At 33.6% G+C, this 19,507-nt stretch overlaps 1 protein-coding gene across 5 annotated transcripts in view; it reads left to right on the top strand.

Moving 5' to 3' along the window:
• Positions 1 to 19,507, top strand: part of LOC126736885 (regulator of G-protein signaling loco) — a 199,111-nt gene that overhangs the window by 7,219 nt on the left and 172,385 nt on the right. Inside the window, exon 1 of one of the 5 annotated variants that reach the window (XM_050441496.1) lies at positions 16,496 to 16,802. The exons of 3 other annotated variants lie outside the window; for them this stretch is intronic. In XM_050441496.1, the coding sequence (XP_050297453.1) occupies positions 16,789 to 16,802 (14 nt within the window). In that variant the 5' untranslated portion in view covers positions 16,496 to 16,788. Of the gene's footprint in view, positions 1 to 16,495; positions 16,803 to 19,507 lie in introns of those variants that run through there. One more of the 5 variants, XM_050441497.1, reaches the window with a different exon arrangement.

Below are 19,507 nucleotides of genomic sequence, written 5' to 3'. Positions count from 1 at the left end.
TTTTTCCTATAAACATGGGTCCTAAAATGCACCCGCTTCAAGCTACAGCCATCGCAAGAGGTGTAAAAAAATCAATTTTTAAAACTGTGTCTACAGTTGTGCATCAAATTTAACGAAATTTGGAATACCCCCGTTATTTTAGGCGGTCTATTTACTCTTTATCTTAGAAAAGGCGTAAAGCTAATTTTAAGGGGTAAACTGAGGGGGTGCAAACTTTTGACGGCCAAAATTTTATGTGTACATACATTTTTTTAAAAATTAAGCTACACCAAAAAAAAAAGACCATACAAAAATTTAAATTTTTGGTCTCTTGCATTTTTTTCATACGACTATTAGTTTTTGAGAAAATCGCCGGTGAATAAAAGAATAGCAATATCGTAAATTAAAAATCAAAGAAAAAATTTAAGAAGTAGGCTGTGTTTCGCAATTGTTGACATTTTTATTTTTGAGGTTTTAGTAGTAGGCTGTGAGTATTTGTTTTAGACATTTTTTAACTTGCTTGACATTTGGTGTAAAATAAATTTACTGTCATTGTTGACTTTGTTTAATTCCAGTAGTTTACTTCCCGTTTTCGATTTAAAGTGTAGTTTTTATTCCCATGTTTTATTTCTACACGCTAACATTGCTAAAATGGAAAATAAACGTTATTCATTCGAACATCTTGCAGACATCCATTTTGTTTATGGTCTTGCTGATGGTAACGCGTACGAAGCTGAAAGATTGTATCAGTTAAGGTTTCCTAATCGCCGACTCCCGAATGTACGAACATTTTCAGAGTCACATCGGCATCTTAGGGAATACGGTAGTTTTCGGACCCCCCAGGAACAATGCAGGCCATTGCAGGCAGACCGCAACAAGCACGAAACCCAGTGACAGAGGAGCAAATTTTGAATGCCATCGACGACGATCCTGGCCTAAGCACCCGACAAATAGCTCGGAATTTGGATGTTTCTCATGCAACTGCCATATTCAAAGAGTTCAAGCTTTGCTACCTCAAGATTTCCCAAGGCGCTTACAGTTTGCAAGGTGGTTACTTCAGAGATGCGCGAGAGATAATAATTTTTTATCAAGTATTATATTCACAGACGAAGCTCATTTTTCGCGGGAAGGGGTGGTGAATTTTCACAATGTGCATGTTTGGGCAGCAGAGAATCGGCACGAAATTAGGCAATCTCACCACCAGGAGCACTTTAGCCTTAATGTATGGGCAGGTTTAGTGGGAGATGAGTTAATTGGTCCTTTCTTTTTTCCTAGAATTTTAGTTGGCGACACTTATTTAGACTTTCTACAGCACCATTTAAATGGTTTACTAGACAATGTACCGTTAAATGTGCGAGCGAACATGATGTGGTTTATGCATGACGGTGCCCCCCCTCATTTCCGTATCCGTATAACAGTGCGTGACTATTTGAACTTTGTGTTTTCTGAGAGATGGATTGGTAGAGCAGGCGCAATACCATGGCCTCCACGCTCCCCGGACTGCAATCCTCTGGATTTTTTTTTTTTGGGATATGTAAAAAGCCTTTTACATACCCCATTTCGAACACCTTTTATAAAAAAAAATATTTGTTTCTCAGAAGTTTATTGTTTATTTAAAAAATTATTAATTATTATGTTAATAAATGTAAAATAATTTTTTAACCAATTTTTGTATTTTTATAAACCGTCATTTTTTAATGTAAATAATTGTTCATCAATTTATTGAAAAAAACCTCAATAACAAAGTTTCAACAATAGCAAAACTAGTTTACCTATTTATTGTTAAATGTCGTGCCGCTTAAAAAATGTCCTAAAACAAATAGTCACAGCCTACTACTTAATATTATCTGTTTAAATTTTAATTATTACGTTATTGGTAGCCTTTTATTAATCGGTGATTTTCTCAAAAACTATTCGTATTATCAAAAAAATGCAAGAAACATAAAATATAGATTTTTGTATGGCCCATATTCTGGTGTAGCTTAATTTTTAAAAAAATGTATGCGTACCTAAAATTTTGGCCGTCAAAAGTGTGCACCCCCTCAGTTTATCCCTTAAAATTAGTTTTACACCTTTTCTAAGATAAAGAGTAAATAGACCGCCTAAAATAACAGGGGTATTCCAAATTTCGTTAAATTTGATGCAAAACTGTAGACATAGTTTTAAAAAATTGATTTTTTTTTACACTTCTTGCGATGGCTGTAGCTTGAAGGGGGTACATTTTAGGACCCATGTTTATAGGAAAAAAAAATTTTGACCTCAGGAATACGCCCTTAAAATATATGTAGCGAATTTTGAAACACTCTGTATAACAGTTTCATTTCACTCATAATAACTTTGTGTCAACTGTGACAAACTTAAAAAGTGACAAAGATATGTCACTGGTTATTTTTTAAAAAGCTGTTGTTCAACCATAATTAGGCTGAAAACCACACTAAATTTTAGAATTATATTCCTCCTCGCAAGGTCAAGCATTTAAATCTTTACAATTTTTCTAACAATTTAGATGCGGTTGATAAAATACTGATTGATCTTTATTATTAATAGTGTTTGGATGACATAACTTTAGGCACAGGCGACACCTTAAATTTGTTGTCAGTATTTGCCTCTGCAATGTAAAGACTTATATTTGAACTCCCAAAACATCACAGTTATCTCTTTGGAGTGCTGTTATTGTCATGGTTGGGTTTCTTTAAATGGTTAAGTGTATATTCTCAAGAGCATATCTCATAGACAGTACAGGCAGGAGTCTCCAAGCTTGCATACATGTTAGAGATGGAAATACACAGTATCAAAAAGTTTTCCAGTACCTTTATTAAGAAAAACTATCAATTTGTTAATTTTAATTTGTATTAAGAAACAGCCCAAATTTTATATTGACTTGATTCATTTGATACACATGTTAACACTAGAAGGCAAATTATGGAGGAATTAATAGAGAAAAGCTTTTGCATAAACAATCTGTAAACATAACTCTGATTGCTCTTATTGTTAAGCTAAAGCTTCTGAAATAATAATACAAAATTAAAATACTCAACAATTGCATAAAAACATTTATTTAACTGTTTAGTATGGTGTTGACTGATAAGACTTTTCTCGTAGACTAATTGTTATTATTCTTATTTTTAAGCCATATCTTTTAAAGTAATAATTCAAGTTTTAAATAACGTAAGTAAAACTTGTTTTTAAGAAAAAGCCACAAATTAAACAACAGTATGCATGCATGGGTTGTGTCTTTAAGAATTTTTGGTAGGAACTTTTTTTTCTGATTTCTGGGAACTCTTTAGTATCTATTTTCAAAGCTCCATTTTCTTTTTTTTTATTTCTCCTATTTATTCTGTTCTTACTATGATTTCCTTGGCACATATAAATGCATGTTCCTTACCTAATAAATTTGATAAATTCTGAAACATGGCTACATAGTGATATAAGGTGATCATTTACCAGACTATAATTTTGTGAGACAGGACAGAAATTCTAGGGGTAATTGAGTAGGTACCGAATTTATTGAGCACATCTGGATTAAGTTTTTCTTGGGCGATGGACTCTTTTGCTTTGGGGATTTTAATATTGACATGGGAAATATTAAAAGAATGCTGCATAGCAGAACTCATTGAAGGCTGGTTATCAGAAGTCGTAGAAAGCTGAATTGTTAAACAATCAGATTGGTGATCAATTGTTTTAGATTAATTTAATCTAAGAAAAAATATAGTTAATCCTTCCAAGTACGTAAAAAAGTAAGTTTTTTCCATTTCGGGAATCCTTGGTATGGTATATTATCTTACATCATAAATAATTAAACCACAACATTAATTCAATTAATTTATCAGTCGACACTCCCAGCAAAATTTTTATTTCACGTACATGCCAAATATGATTAGTTAGACGATAATTTGTACGACCTGACAACACAGCTGCTGGCCTCCCGGTTATATTGCACATACACGCGGCTCCGCTGTGTGGGAATTCAAAATAATAAGCGTCCTTTCTCGGCTGAACATGAACAATTTCATTCCATGAAAATTGTTTCGTGATTCACTTTTACAGAAAACGCTTTCAGGAAGCTAATGATTGGTTCTCATGCCCCGCTGGACTTATTTAAGAGAAAGACGATGAAGTCGCGCCAAATTGGGTTTTATGTTGTTTCTCTATAAACAATTTCAAATACGCAGTTTTTTATTATGGCGTAAGCAGCTATATAGATATTTTGTATAATGATTAGGTTTGTATAGATTCATGGGATCCTAAAATCGGGCTTGATAAATTAGATAGCCAATTAAGAGAAAGTTAAAATTGAAGACCTACTATGTAGGATGTCCCGAAATTGGACGTCAATATTATTAATTATTATTAAAAATAATATTTATTATTTTTGTCCACGTGTTCTCTTGTCCAAAATAAAGTTAAATGTGCTTATTTTTGTATACATGAATTCATCATCAAAAAAATTGCATCGACAAATAATAAAAATGGACGTGTCTGAGCGTTTTTTTTTCGAACACACCCCTGAATTTAAAATGAATTTTTTCCAACTTGCGCGTCCTCACTGTATGTTTGCATATTACCGTATAGTTGACTGTTTTTTTTTTTGTGGAATGACATGGAATTTGGAAGGATGGGGCGGTGGGGGTTGGGGTGGCGAAGGGTTGACGTATACAATGGGGGATAGTTTTGAAATCCTGCAGGATCGGCAATCTGAGGCCAATTTCAGTGTTGCTCATTTAAATCTTCGTTCCATAAAAACCGGTTTTGATGAATTTCTAAATTATGCCAGTGAATATGAGTTTGATATTTTGGTTGAGTTACAGAACCTTGGCTTACACCAGATGATGACAGCTTGATTTTTAACATGTATAATTATAATTTTATGAGGAAAGATCGAAATGGGCGGGGCGTCGGGATTGGTATTTATGCAAAGAAAGTCATTTGTTCTCTTAGTAACATTTCCCCATATAACTGATGAGTTTGAGTATTTAAGAATAAAGTTTATTTATTGCAAATAAAAAAAATATTTTATTAGTAAATATGTATAGGCCACCCTCTTCTAGCATGCCTATATTCCTTGAACTTGTAGAAGATATTTTTACCATTTCTGTTCCATGCTATGGTAGTATATTTTTAAGGGGGACTTAAATATAGATTTACTGAGACCAACTGCAGCAACTCAAAACTTTAAGTATCTTTTGGAAGTATTCCATCTTCGGCAACTGATTAATAATCCTACTAGAATCAACAATCGGTCTAATACCCTTATTGGCGTCATTGTAGCTAGCAGTAACATCGAGTGTATATCGGAGTCCATATCTGATCATAATTTAGTTCAAGCGATTTTAAATTTACCAAAATCTAAATTATGTAAAAAAGTTCTTTAATCTTCATTTGGGGAGGAGGCCCAGCAGCTACAGTGGCATAATATTTATTATATTTCTGACATTAATCACAAGGTATTACTTACCAATAATAGAATAATAAAACTACTAAGATAATATGACACAAATACATAACGCGACTAAAATATTTGGTATGGATACAGGCAAAAGAGGTTTTTATGCAAAGCCCGATTTCAATTTTCTATAATCAAAGTTTAAAATAAAGACTTTTACGGCTTTTTTAAACTTTGCTCTGAAGTGCATTATTTCCTTTACATCGGTAGAAAGCAGATTCAATATTTTAGGTGCCATATAAGAAATGCACTTCTGAGAGAATCTTACTTAGAATTTCTTCAACAAGAATTGCCCGTACAGCTGGAAGAAGTTTCTCTAAATGTAATCAAATAACTTTTATGCACGATGGAGCTCCTTCTCATCTTAGAATAGCGGTTAGAACTCATCAAGATAAAACCTTTAGGGAAAATTGGGTTTGAAGAGGTGGACCAATTCAATGGCCACCTCGCTCCCCTGACTTAAATCCAATAGATTTTTATTTATGGGGACACCTTAAAAGTCTGGTTTATGCTAGTCCCATACAAACAATAGAAGAGTTAAGAAACAAAATTGTAAATGCTTGCGAAGAAGTGAGAAATAGATCTCGAATTTTAGTTCGAGTGCGTCGTTCAATGATTCTTCGAGTGAGAAGGTGTACAGTAATGGATGGTGGACATTTCCAACATTTGTTGTAGTTGTTGTTGCAATAAAAAGCTCCTATAGAAATGTTTTTGATTTTTGTTTTCCAAGGCACCTGTGATTTTTTTACCAGAAATTAATAAACCAATTTTGTCCAGTGGCATGCAATAAAACGGTATTTATTTTTTTGTCGAAAACGAAGTGAGTTGAAAAAGTTGTATTTTTAAATGCTTAATTAAAAAACAAATATTAAAGTTGAAAAAAAAAAGCAGTGGCGTACATTTTTTTGCCAATAATATTTGCTATGATGTCCCCCGGGACGCCACTGGACTTTATAATTTTAATCTAATTAAGGCTAAATTAGCCTTTTAATACAACAAGTAATACTGCCAAATTTCAAAAGAATCGAGTAAATATTTTTTTAATATTAATAAAAAAATAATATTTAAAAAAAATTATCATCCTGTATTTCTGGACTCATGTTTATAGAAACTTTTTTTCAGATTTTTTTACAAGGAATCACCCATTGAAATATCTCATATATACAGGGTCTTTCCTAACTAGGGTACGAAACTATACAGGGTGAATCGTTAGGTCGTTTTATGAAAAAAAGTTCCTATGAACGTATGTCGGGAGTTGCTTTGTTTCTAAGATACAGGGCGATGAAGGTTCAAAAAAATAACGGTATTTTAAAAATTCTATAACTATCCTTAAACCGATTTGGTTGAAATTTGGGGCAGTTATTTGAAGTTATAAGACGCTTATTTAGCTGTAACTAGATTGAAATTATTAGGTCCAGTGGCGTGTCAGTGTCAGTGGGCAGCACATGCGTATTGTTGAGAAAAAAACAAGGCCAATAATTGTTTTGCAGCTTTTTATTTATTTTTGTATTTAAGCAACTAAAAATACAACTTTTTCGTGTCTTATATAAAATGCCCACCTTCTGATAAAATACACGACTGCAACGATTTGTCATTGAGTGTCTGACACGCTCAAAAATACCTGGAGTATCCCTTATGATATTGCAATTGACAATTATCCGATTCCTCAAGTCATTCACATCTAGAACAGGAGTTTTATAAACAAGAGCCTTCAGATGGCCCCATAAATAGTAATCCAGATGCTGACGAGCAAGAAGACTGAAATGAGCTGGAGCCCCGTCGTGCATAAACCACATGTTGACTCTTACTTGTAGGGGTACTTCTTCTAATAAAGTGGGTAAATGGTGTTGCAAGAAATCCGTGTAGGATTCACCTGTTAATCTTGCCGGTAAAAAAAATGGGCCAATTAGGTAGTCACCAATAATTCCTATACAAACGTTGAGCGAAAATTGTTGCTGAAAATGAGTTTCTCTAATAACGTGGGGATTTTCGTCGGCCCAAAAATGATCATTGTGGAAGTTCATAATAGCATCTCTTGAAAAATTTGCCTCGTCCGTAAATAAAATATTTGGTAGGAAATTATTATTGTGTGCCATCGTATGAATCAACCACCTGCAAAACATTAATCTTGGATGAAAATCTCGAGGCAGTAGAGCTTGTACACGCTGTATGTGATATGGATGCAGGAGGTTTCTTTTTAGACGCTTTTTAAACTGACTTCAAGCTGCAGTGCAATCTTCCTGATACTATTGGAAGGATCTTCTTCTATCGCATCAAGTATAGCTTCTTCCAGTTCAGGCGTTGTTATAGCTTCTGGTCTTCCACCACCCATATTTTTGTTAAAACTCCCAGTTTCACATAATCGTGCATGTAGTTTTCTAAATGTTTTTGCACATGGAATTACTCTGTTAGGATATCTGTCCTGGTAAATTCTTCGTGCTTCTTCCGCATTTCCATTTGCTAATCCATAAATAAAATGCATGTCGGTCATTTCATGGTTAGTAAAATTATTCATGATGGAGTAATGAATCACTGCTAATTGACAGCTGAATTTTACTTATAGCAATTCTATCACTGTCAGCTGGTCTCCAAAGCAGGTAGGAGACCAGCTGACAAAGGAGGTACTTGAATGGACTTGCCAATTATTTGTCATAAGAAGCAATGTATTTGTTATACCACCATACTATGGAGCCATAAAAATTCTGAAAATATTAAGACTTGTATCCTTGAAGACCTTCAGATTTTATCAGGGTGGTGTGCTTCCAACAGGCTCGTGTTTAATGTAAGAAAGACGTCTATTATGAGGTTTAAGTGCGATGTTCAGGGTCTGATGTTTGACGAAAATTACCTCTTGCAGAATAAAGAGTGCTGCAAGTTCCTAGGAATTACCATTGATGGTCGCCTTCGGTTTGAAGATCATATTTTACATTTAGCTGGGAAATTATCTTCTGGATGTTTTGCAGTAAGAATGGCAAAACAAGAGCTGGGAGGGGTGGTTGCACGTTCAGTGTACTTTTCACTTATTGAATCTTATATTCGGTATGTCTTGCCTTTTTGGGGTTTAACCAATAAGGCGCTACTTAACATTGCCTTTGTTATTCAAAAAAAGCAGTTAGATACCTGTGTTCTGCTAAGTTAAGAGATTCTTGCAAACCCCTCTTCATTTCTGAAAAAATCTTAACTCTTTTTTTCACTCCTTATCTTAGAAACAGCTGCTCTTATTCACAAAATTCCCAAACTACCCTTTGACACTGGCCATTTGACTCGTCGTGTAAATGATGTTCCCCTACCCATTCTCTCTCGTCTTCCCTTACCAAAAACTCATTAATTTACATAAGTAAAAAAATTTACAATCATTTTCCTCTATGTGTTAGACATATATCGGATGTTAAGAAATTTAAAAGAGAATTAAAGTCGCTTTTATTGGCTAAGGCATATTATAACCTGGATGACTTTTTTAATGATAGGTTTTAACCTTGGACATGTTGAAAAGTTTTTTTTTTTCTTTTTTCTTCTCTAGTTTTGTCAACAAGTTTACCTTTATTTAGTAATTGATTGTTTTATTTAGTTATCTTTAATTCAAGTATGTTCAAAAAGTTTTGTCTTCTTGTGTTTAAATTTGTTCATTGTTTTGTCAGTTTTTGAAATTGTATTTTTGTTTTGTTTTTTTAGCTTGTAGGATGCTTGTACACAAGATTATTCTTACGTAATATAGCACATTTTCTTTCTTTCTTTCTTTTTGTTGTATTTCAAAAATCTGATAATAAAAATCGTAGAAGTTGAATATTTATTATCATAGTAAACAAGACACAAGAGACCAAAAAAAAAGTCGTGCATTGGAGGGTATGGATATTTTGCCCATGTACTTTAAGGTCGAAATTGTTTATCGAATTAATTGGTTTTTATTTCATGTTGTCGTCCATGGATAATTTTTAGAATGAGTTAAGATACTTAAAATTTTTTTTTCGAAAACAAAGCCAGATATGAAGATAATAAGATAAGATACGAAAAAGTTGTATTTTTAGTTGCCTATACTCTATTTCAGAAGTGTGTAGAGCAATAAAACCTCATTAGGTATGCAAAAGTGGTACCTGGTGATCCACCAATATTTTATGCCACTACCTTAGTTGGGTATTAGTTTCAATGTAAAATTCTTTCTTTTCGTTGATTGCAGGTAGTGCCACCCGGTTTTGGGTCAATTTATGAGTTTTGCCCATTGTTACCCACTGATAAACATTGAAAACGGTTCGCCAAAGGCGTGCAACTGGGACTTGTTTTTTATCTTATAATTAATGTACTTAAATGCTATTTTATTTTAGAAAGTTACTTTTGTTTAAATGGAATAATATATTTTTTTCACAAATTTATTGAACATAATATGTAGAGTAAAACAGTTGAAAATGTCACTTTTGGATCTGGCACTTTTTGAACAGTGTATAACAATTTTAAATTATAATAGATTGTAGTCTTCTTCGTCATCTGACGAACTGTCATCACCTCTTGACATTATAATTAAAGGATCGACTGTCTGATCGATGAGGTTGTCAAGATCCCACATTTTGTCCTCTTGCTTAATTACATGCTGGACTGCTTTTCGCCAATTCTCTGGTGTCGCTTCCGTAATGGCTTGATCAAACAGTAGCTTAACATCTTTCATTTTAAAAGTCGTGTTTTGTCTTGCTACAAATCCTTTTACCTGCGCCCATATCAGTTCTATAGGATTTAGTTCGCAATGATATGGCGGTAAGCGCAGTACAGTTATATTATATTTTTCGGCTATATCTTCCACGGCGTATTTCATGAAACGAGTTTTGTGTAAGTTTGCTATTGCCAGCAGTTCTTTTTTTATCAAATTTGCTTCAAACGCAATACCTTTTGCAGTCAGCCAATCGATAATTTCTTGCTTTCTCCAACTTGAAGTTGGCGTCTTCTCTATTCGCCGTGAATGATAGCTTGCGTTATCCATAACCACCACCGAATTAGCCAGAAGAAATTTTATCATTTCACCAAAATAGTCCTCGAAAACGTCTGAGTTCATGTCTTCATGGTAATCTCCTGTGCGAGTCGACTCAAAGGTTAGCAGACCTTCTTTTAAAAATCCCTCTTCGCTTCCAATATGTGTGATTATAAGTCTTTTTCCTTTTCCCGAAGGTACTTTAATACCCGTAGACAGGCCTTCTATGAAAGCTTGGCGAGCACTGGTTATATTTTTGTCTTGCCACATTTTTTGGACTATATAACCTTCGTTAATCCACGTCTCATCAAGATAAAAAACTTTCTTTTGTTCCCTGCGGTACTGTTTGATACTTCTCAAGTATTGTCGTCTCCAACAAACAATTTCGTCGCTCTCCAGTAAAAGTGCTTTGCGATTATGCTTTTCCCAGGCAAAATCCATATTTTTTAAAGTTTTCCATAAAAGTTTTCTACTTATCAACGGAATACTGTCATCTCGGCCAAGCGTCATTAAAATTTTGTCTAGGGTGGGTATTTCCTTTTTAAAATAAAAAGAGTGAACTTTTCTTCGAATTATACATTTAGCATTTTCATCAAGGACTTTTGTAGGTCGTCCTGGCTTTTGCTTGGGAGATTCCACTTGACCTGCTACTTTTCTTTCCCGCAACAATTTGAAAATGGTGGACTTTCCAATTCCACTCATTCGAGAACATTTTTCAACAATTTCTTGCACAGTAAAACTAGGGTAATCGTGTTTTATGCAGTCATGTACATTTAAAATAATAACTTTTTCACTCAGCGATAGTGGAGAATTTTTAGTACATCTTTTCGTTGGATACCTCCATTTTTTAAATATTGTGATTACACTACAGCGTAGCAGTGACTACTAACGTTTAAAATATGATTTAAAAGTATTTATAGTCTGTATATATTACCTGACCCCATTTTTGCATGTTACAAAGCGTTAAAAGATAGGTACCTATACAAAAGGATTAAAAGTATTTATTTAGTATTTAATCTCTTTCAAAATAAAGGCATTTAATCCGTGAAAATTAAATTCATAAATATTATAAGTACCTGCGCCTATGAACTACCACGAAATGTAGCCAAACAGAACGGAATTCCCCAGTTTATTGCTCTATACACTTCTGAAATAGAGTATAAATACAAAAATAAATAAAAAGCTGCAAAACAATTAATTATTGGCCTTGTTTTTTTCTCAACAATAAGCATGTGGTGCCCACTGGACTTAATAATTTCAATCTAGTTACAGCTAAATAAGCGTCTTATAACTTCAAATAACTGCACCAAATTTCAACCAAATCGGTTTAAGGGTAATTATAGTATTTTTAAAATACCATTATTTTTTTGAACCTTCATCGCCCTGTATCTCAGAAACAAAGCAACTCCCGACATACGTTCATAGGAACTTTTTTTCATAAAACGAACGATTCACCCTGTATAGTTTCGTACCGTGGTTAGGAAACACCCTGAAATACGGAGTCCGGGAATGTGGCTTTTCCTACGAGGTCTACATACTATTTTTCCGAAAATCGATATAGTTAGTCAGCTGGGAATGTTCAATAAGTTTCAATTAGTTTTCAATAAGTTGGCCAATTTTTGAGTTTCTGTTAAAACTATGCAGTCAAGATTTCTTTGCAGTGTTTCCAGAGTGACAATCAATTCATTATAGTGACAATTTAGGCTATTAATGTTGCTATGAATGATTTCGAATGTATTGTCACGTAATACCTGCTTAAGTCTGAATCCACATTGATACGTATTTACGGATGCATTGGGACCACGTGATTGCTATCAGCCAATAAGAGCCCCGAAAGAAACACACGGATAGAAGTTCATTACTTCGAACTTTATTCCGTTTTTTTGGTTCGTTGTACTACTTGTTTTTTATTGTTATTTTTGAGTTTTTACCAATTTTTTTTTGCTAGTTGTTTTTTTGTACCATTGAGTATCGAGTTTAGGTACAACACCGGGTTACACATATTTTAAATATTACTATTGCGGCTTTTTAATGAATAGTCAGTACCAACATTATTTGGAAAACCAAAGTTTCCAAGTATATTAAGTATTTTAAATTCTTAAGACTTGAAAATGCACGTTCTTTCTCCCACACGAATAACTTCTTCATCTACAACTACAATTGACTATTTCTGTACAAATTTTGATGACGTTTTATGCACAGTACTCCCATCTGGTATTTCCGACCATGAAGCTATTCTTGCTAAAATGCCATATAATACTGTATCATCTTCATCTCATTATATGGGAAGAATTTTCAGCAGGAGAAATTTCAATGCTTTTTCTGCTGCTACAGCTTCGGTAAATTGGAATGCACTTGAAACGGCTTCTGACCCACTTACTTTATTTTTTCAAGTTCTGTGTGATAAGATCAATCAGTGCTTTCCTAAAATGAGGCTTAAAACTAAGAAACGAAAACCATGGGTTACAAGAGGCCTTAGAATTTCTGCTAAAAACCTCCGTTTTTTGACTAAATTGTGCAAATATACCACAAATGAAAATATCCTTGTATATCATCAGAAATACCGTAGTCTGTACAGAAAGACAATTAAAGCAGCAAAATCTAATTATTATAGGGATCGCTTAAATATGTCATCAAATAGGCAAAGAGAGTGTTGGTCGATTATTAATGATTTTAGACATTGCCATAGAAAAGTATCGGAACCGGAGTTAAGACCTGACATTTTAAACGACTATTATTGTGATATACCTAATATCTTGCTCAAGGGTATTCGTAGTAACATTGATCCCTTACACTATCTTCAACAAGTGTCGGTTAAGCATTCATTTTTCTTTCATCCTGTCGAACTTACCGAAGTAAAAAATGAAATCAAACGCCTAAAAAACCATAAATCATCTGGAGCTGATGGGATATCTTCGAGGTTGTTACTCTTTTTGCCTGATTCAGCCTTAAATGCTTTAGTTTCTGCCATAAACAATTCTTTACATAATGGCATTTTTCCTTCATGTTTAAAAGAGGCAGTGGTTATCCCTCTTCATAAGGGTGGAGATTTGGATCAGCCTTGTAATTTCCGTCCCATTTCTATTTTGTCTACCCTCTCTAAGATAGTTGAAAAACTTGCAAAAAGCAGAATTTTGTCCTTTTTACATCATAATGGCATTTTGTCTGCAAATCAGTTTGGATTTCAAGCCGGTAAAGGGACTCATGATGCTATTTTTAGCTTTTTGGAGAGCGTCTATGTGTCCTTGAATTCTGGAGAGTCATCGGCGGCAGTGTTTTGTGATCTATCCAAAGCATTTGACTGTGTGGATCATGGAATACTGTTATCTAAGCTCGATAAATATGGTTTTAGAGGCGTAGCGTTGCGATGGCTTGAGTCTTATCTATCAAATCGTACTCAGAAGGTTTCAGTGTCTGGGCGTTTGTCTGCTTCTAGATCCCTAAAATGCGGCGTTCCCCAGGGTTCAGTGTTGGGACCACTGTTATTTTTACTGTATGTGGATGACTTGAGTTCATTGAAACTGCAGGGCAAGGTGGTTCAGTTTGCTGATGATACCACCATACTATGGAGCCATAAAAATTCTGACTATATTAAGACTTGTATCCTTGAAGACCTTCAGATTTTATCAGGGTGGTGTGCTTCCAACAGGCTCGTGTTTAATGTAAGAAAGACGTCTATTATGGGGTTTAAGTGCGATGTTCAGGGTTTGATGTTTGACGAAAATTCCCTCTTGCAGAATAAAAAGTGCTGCAAGTTCCTAGGAATTACCATTAATGGTCGCCTTCGGTTTGAAGATCATATTTTACATTTAGCTGGGAAATTATCTTCTGGATGTTTCGCAGTAAGAATGGCAAAACAAGAGCTGGGAGGGGTGGTTGCACGTTCAGTGTACTTTTCACTTATTGAATCTCATATTCGGTATGGCTTGCCTTTTTGGGGTTTAACCAATAAGGGGCTACTTAACATTATCCTTGTTATTTAATAAAAAGCAGTTAGATACCTGTGTTCTGCTAAGTTAAGAGATTCTTGCAAACCCCTCTTCATTTCTGAAAAAATCCTAACTCTTTTTTCACTCTTTATCTTAGAAACAGCTGCTCTTATTCACAAAATTCCTAAACTACCCTCTGACACTGGCCATTTGACTCGTCGTGTAAATGATGTTCCCCTACCTATTCCTACGTCTTGCCTTACCAAAAACTCATTAATTTACATAAGTAAAAAAATTTACAATCATTTTCCTCTATGTTTTTTTTTTTTTTTTTTTTTTTTTTTGTTTCAAGTACTTTATTGTCGAAAATTTGGTACATGTACACGAATTTTATTGACAAAGCTTCAGAAAATAAATACAATCAAATCAGATTTTACAAAACAAATATAAAAAATTTATACAACATATAAAATGCCTAAAAAAAAAAAAAAATGCAAGAGAAAATGTTACAAACAAAATCTTTATAAAATAAAATACATGCATGTAGACAAAGGTAGCAGAGATAAAGGGACATATAAAGGTATGTTCAAAATTAAAATTAACAGATTAAAAGCTTAGTATCTACTACACAACATCCTCAGCCTTAAAAAAGTCTTCAATCGAATAAAAGGCTTTTAGAAGCAAATATGACTTCAGTTTACAAAGAAACTGGCGCAAAGACTGAACACTTCTTAATTCCACGCTAATGTGATTATAAATCATTAAACCGCGATATATAAATGAATCTTTGATAGATGTAAAATGAGGAATAGGAAGGGGAATATTATTAATCTGTCTGGTAGGATAACTGTGATGTCGGATTGGAAAACTGTTCTTATTTTTGAATATTAAACATGCAGTTTCCAAAATAAATAATGATGGTAGGGTCAAAATACGGCTCTCTTTGAAAAGATTACCACAATGCATTCTAGAATGGGCCCTAAATAAACTTCTGACAGCCCTCTTTTGCAGCACAAAAACAGACTGAAACAGATAATTTGAACATGCACCCCAAAATGGAAGAGCATACCTTAAATGCGACTCGAACAAAGCAAAGTACACATCACGAGCAACATCTCTCCCCAGTTCATGAACGGTTGCCCTAACAGAGAAGCAGCCAGAAGCAAGTTTTTTATTTAACTTTATTATATGGTCAGAAAACTTTAAATCTTTATCAATGACTAAACCAAGAAATGCAGAATTGTCTACCATGTCCAATGCGTTCTCACCAAAATCAAGACTCTCAGCTTGAAAATTGAAACCAATAATGTGGGACTTTGACATATTTAAGCAAAGTTGATTGGAATCACACCATTGCTTTAATTTCAGGAGATCGGCTGCAACATCTCTGACAAGCTGCTTGGGATCTTTATTTGACCATAAAACCGTTGTGTCGTCAGCAAACAATGTAAAATGTCCACATATGCTGTGTTAGACATATATCGGATGTTAAGAAATTTAAAAGAGAATTAAAGTCGCTTTTATTGGCTAAGGCATATTATAACCTGGATGACTTTTTTAATGATAGGTTTTAACCTTGGACATGTTGAAAAGTTTTTTTTTCTTTTTTCTTCTCTAGTTTTGTCAACAAGTTTACCTTTATTTAGTAATTGATTATTTTATTTAGTTATCTTTAATTTAAGTATGTTCAAAAAGTTTTGTCTTCTTGTGTTTAATTTTGTTCATTGTTTTGTCAATTTTTGAAATTGTATTTGTGTTTTGTTTTTTTAGCTTGTAGGATGTTTGTACACAAGATTATTCTTACGTAATATAGCACATTTTCTTTCTTTCTTTCTTTCTTTCTTTATATGGAGGAGACCAGGGTTTTACCTTCGAGCTTTGCGAATATCGTATATATATTATGTATATTGAAATATTTTTCGAACACCCTGTATGGCAAAGACCCTGTACATTGGTGTTCTTTGCTTACTCTGTAACAAATTATTGCTTAAAATAAATTTTGATTTCATTTAAACGATAACATTTCTAAACGTGTAAATAAGCATCAGACATTCAAGTTCACGGTTCTGTTTTACCAATCCGTAACCTGATCTAACCAAAATCATTAATCTCCACATCAATCAAGTACTTTTATACAAGTCAAGCCGGCAACGTTGTCCCATTCATAGCCGCCACAACTGGGCGCACACACACGATTCAAACAAGTTCTCCGCTTTAAACCAATAATAACAGCGCTGGTTTATTAAAATTATTATTGTTAATTGTTATTGAACGTAAACCGTCGAAAGCGGTTTTAATTTAGAAGTTCCTTTAGGGTGTGTTCACGCGTCGTATGGGTCGGGTTTTCTTAATAATTATTTTCATTTTTGTTTCGCACCCGAGTCGCGCTTTCGAATAAATATTGACATGTTTGTTTTACTGTGTTGGCATTTACCGGAGCCTAGATTAGCGGCTTTGTGCTTACCTAGATTTTAAGGAAAGTCATGGAAGCATGCTTGTGAGTATATTTATTATTTAATTAACCTTTCACATCCACATAGTATACAGAGTGCGTTAACGTTATATTGACTATTATACAATATTGTTAGTCAAAAACTAATTCATTAAAGTTCTAAGGAAATGATACACGTAAAGAATAATAAAAACCCAGGAACATTATTTAATTGACTTGTGTTAATTATGTTGTGTTAAGTAATAGAACAAATAAATAAGATTTATTTTAATCAATAATGTTATTTACAATATTAAACAAATACCCATGCATGATTCCCACTATTTGTTCAATAATGTCCCAAATTCGAGCCTCATCATTGGGATCTCTAAAACTAGATAAATCTAATATGAGCTATGTTAGATAGTGCCTATTAAAACATGAACCTTTTGAAATTAAAAAAAAATCCGAATATTCGCGATTTAATTTTAGTTTTTTTACGGCCCTATTTGAATAGGGAATTTATAATATAATCACATTTAAATTGTTACTTTCTCTGTTTTACAAAATAGTGTTGTCAAATTTTTTAATCGACGTTTTGTCTTTGAGCTGCCGTCATCAACTTTGTCTTTTTAAATACGATCTTGGATTTTTTATTACGGGGTTTAAAAGCCTCTTATCGCACTTATTCAAAACATTTATACTGATGTATTTTTTCCATAACAACTTGTGTTTGAAAAATATATTTTTAATAAAATAAAAAAAGATACAGTATTGGCAAAAAGTAAAGCAACTTTAAAAAAAAATATATTATTTTTATATTATATTACTTATATATATAATATTTTTCTCTCATCTCAGTACTTTATATTTAACTTTAACTATTATAAAATATAGATGGGCACTGTACCTTCTCAGAAATGCATACAATGCTAATAAAATCTGGAAATATTTATATGCAGGGTGTCCTATTTGCTATGTGCCCTATTTACTATGTGCTATTTCCGAAACTATAGGAGATACGAGGGCATTTAAATTAGATAAAAGTTGCCAATTTTGATGCTTATTCTAAGAAAGAAAGAAAGAAAATGTGCTGTATTACGTAAGACAACAAAATCTCGTGTACAAGCATCCTAAAAACTAAAAAATTCAAAATTCACTTAAAATTTCAAATTTCAAACAAACATAACATCTAAAACACTTTACCATAAAATTTACACACATTACCAAAATTAATTATAACAAAACAGATTGAAAAAAAAGCATCTTTTTGATAAATTTGATTGAAAAATAAGTAAAGCTGTCAATAAAACAGAATTTAGAGGAAGTAAATTAAATTATTTAATCGGAAACAAAACTAAAACACTAAAATGATGTCAGAGCACAGGTCAAAAGGTATCATTAAAAAAATCGTCAAGGCTGTAATATGCCCTGGATAATAAAAGTGATTTTAATTTCTTTTTGATTTTCTTAACTCCTTAAATTTGTCTGATACATAAAGGAACATGGTTGTAAATTTTTTTGCTAAGGTATATAAGTGAGTTCTTGGTGAGGGAGGATGTTAGGAGGGAAAATCGTTAACCTGGCGACTCATATGACCAGTGTTAGAGGGAGGTTTAGGACATTTATGAATAAGAGTAGCTGTTTCTAAGATAAAAAGAGTTAGGATTTTTTGAGATATAAAGAGAGGTTTACAAGAATCTCTTAACCCAGCGGAACATAGGTATCTAAGTGCCTTTTTTTGAATCACAAAAATTATGTTTAATAATCCCTTGTTGCTTAAACCCCAAAAAGGCAAGCCATAACGAAAATGGCACTCAATAAGAGAAAAGTACACTGAACGTGCAACTACCCCTCCCAGATCATGCCCCGCCATTCTTACTGCAAAGCATCCAGAGGATAATTTTGTTACAAGATTTAGGATATGATCTTCGAAGCGAAGGCGACCATCAATGGTAATACCAAGGAACTTACAGCTTTCTTTGTTTTGCAAGGGGGAGTTTTCACTAAACATAAGGCCCTGAACGTCACACTTAAATCCCATAATAAAGGTTTTGCCCACATTAAATACAAGCCTGTTTGCAGCACACCACTCTGATAAAATCTTAAGATCCTTAAAAACCTGGGCTCTAACACTATCAGAATCTCTATGATTCCATAAAATAGTGGTATCATCAGCAAACTGAACCACTTTGCCCTGCAGTTTTAATGAACCCAAATCATTTACATAGAGCAAAAATAATAGTGGTCCTAACACTGAACCCTGACGTACTCCAGTTTTAAGGGATCTGGAATCGGATAAACATCCAGATACTGTAACTCTTTGGGTACGATTAGACAGATATGATTCCAGCCATTGCAATGCCACACCTCTAAAGCCCTAATTATAGAGCTTAGACAGCTGTATTCCATGATCTACACAATCAAATGCCTTGGATAAATCGCAAAACACTGCCGCCGCGGACTCTCCAGAATTTAAGGACACATTAACACTCTCCAAAAAGCCGAAAACAGCGTCATGAGTCCCTTTTCCCGTTTGAAATCCAAACTGATTTGCAGATAAAATGCAATTATGTTGCAAAAAAGACAAAATTCTGATTTTTTCAAGTTTTTCAATTATCTTAGAGAGGGTAGATAATATAGAAATTGGACGGAAATTACAAGGCTCACTCAAATCTCCACCCTTATAAAGGGATAACCTCTGCCTCTTTCAAATATGCTGGAAAGATGCCATTATGAAAGGAATTGTTTATGGCAGAAGCTAAGGCTTT

Source organism: Anthonomus grandis, chromosome 5 (assembly GCF_022605725.1).
Source record: "Anthonomus grandis grandis chromosome 5, icAntGran1.3, whole genome shotgun sequence".
NCBI lineage: Eukaryota > Metazoa > Arthropoda > Insecta > Coleoptera > Curculionidae > Anthonomus > Anthonomus grandis.
The sequence above is the reverse complement of the archived record's forward strand: the minus strand, read 5'-3'. Positions and strand labels throughout refer to the sequence as shown.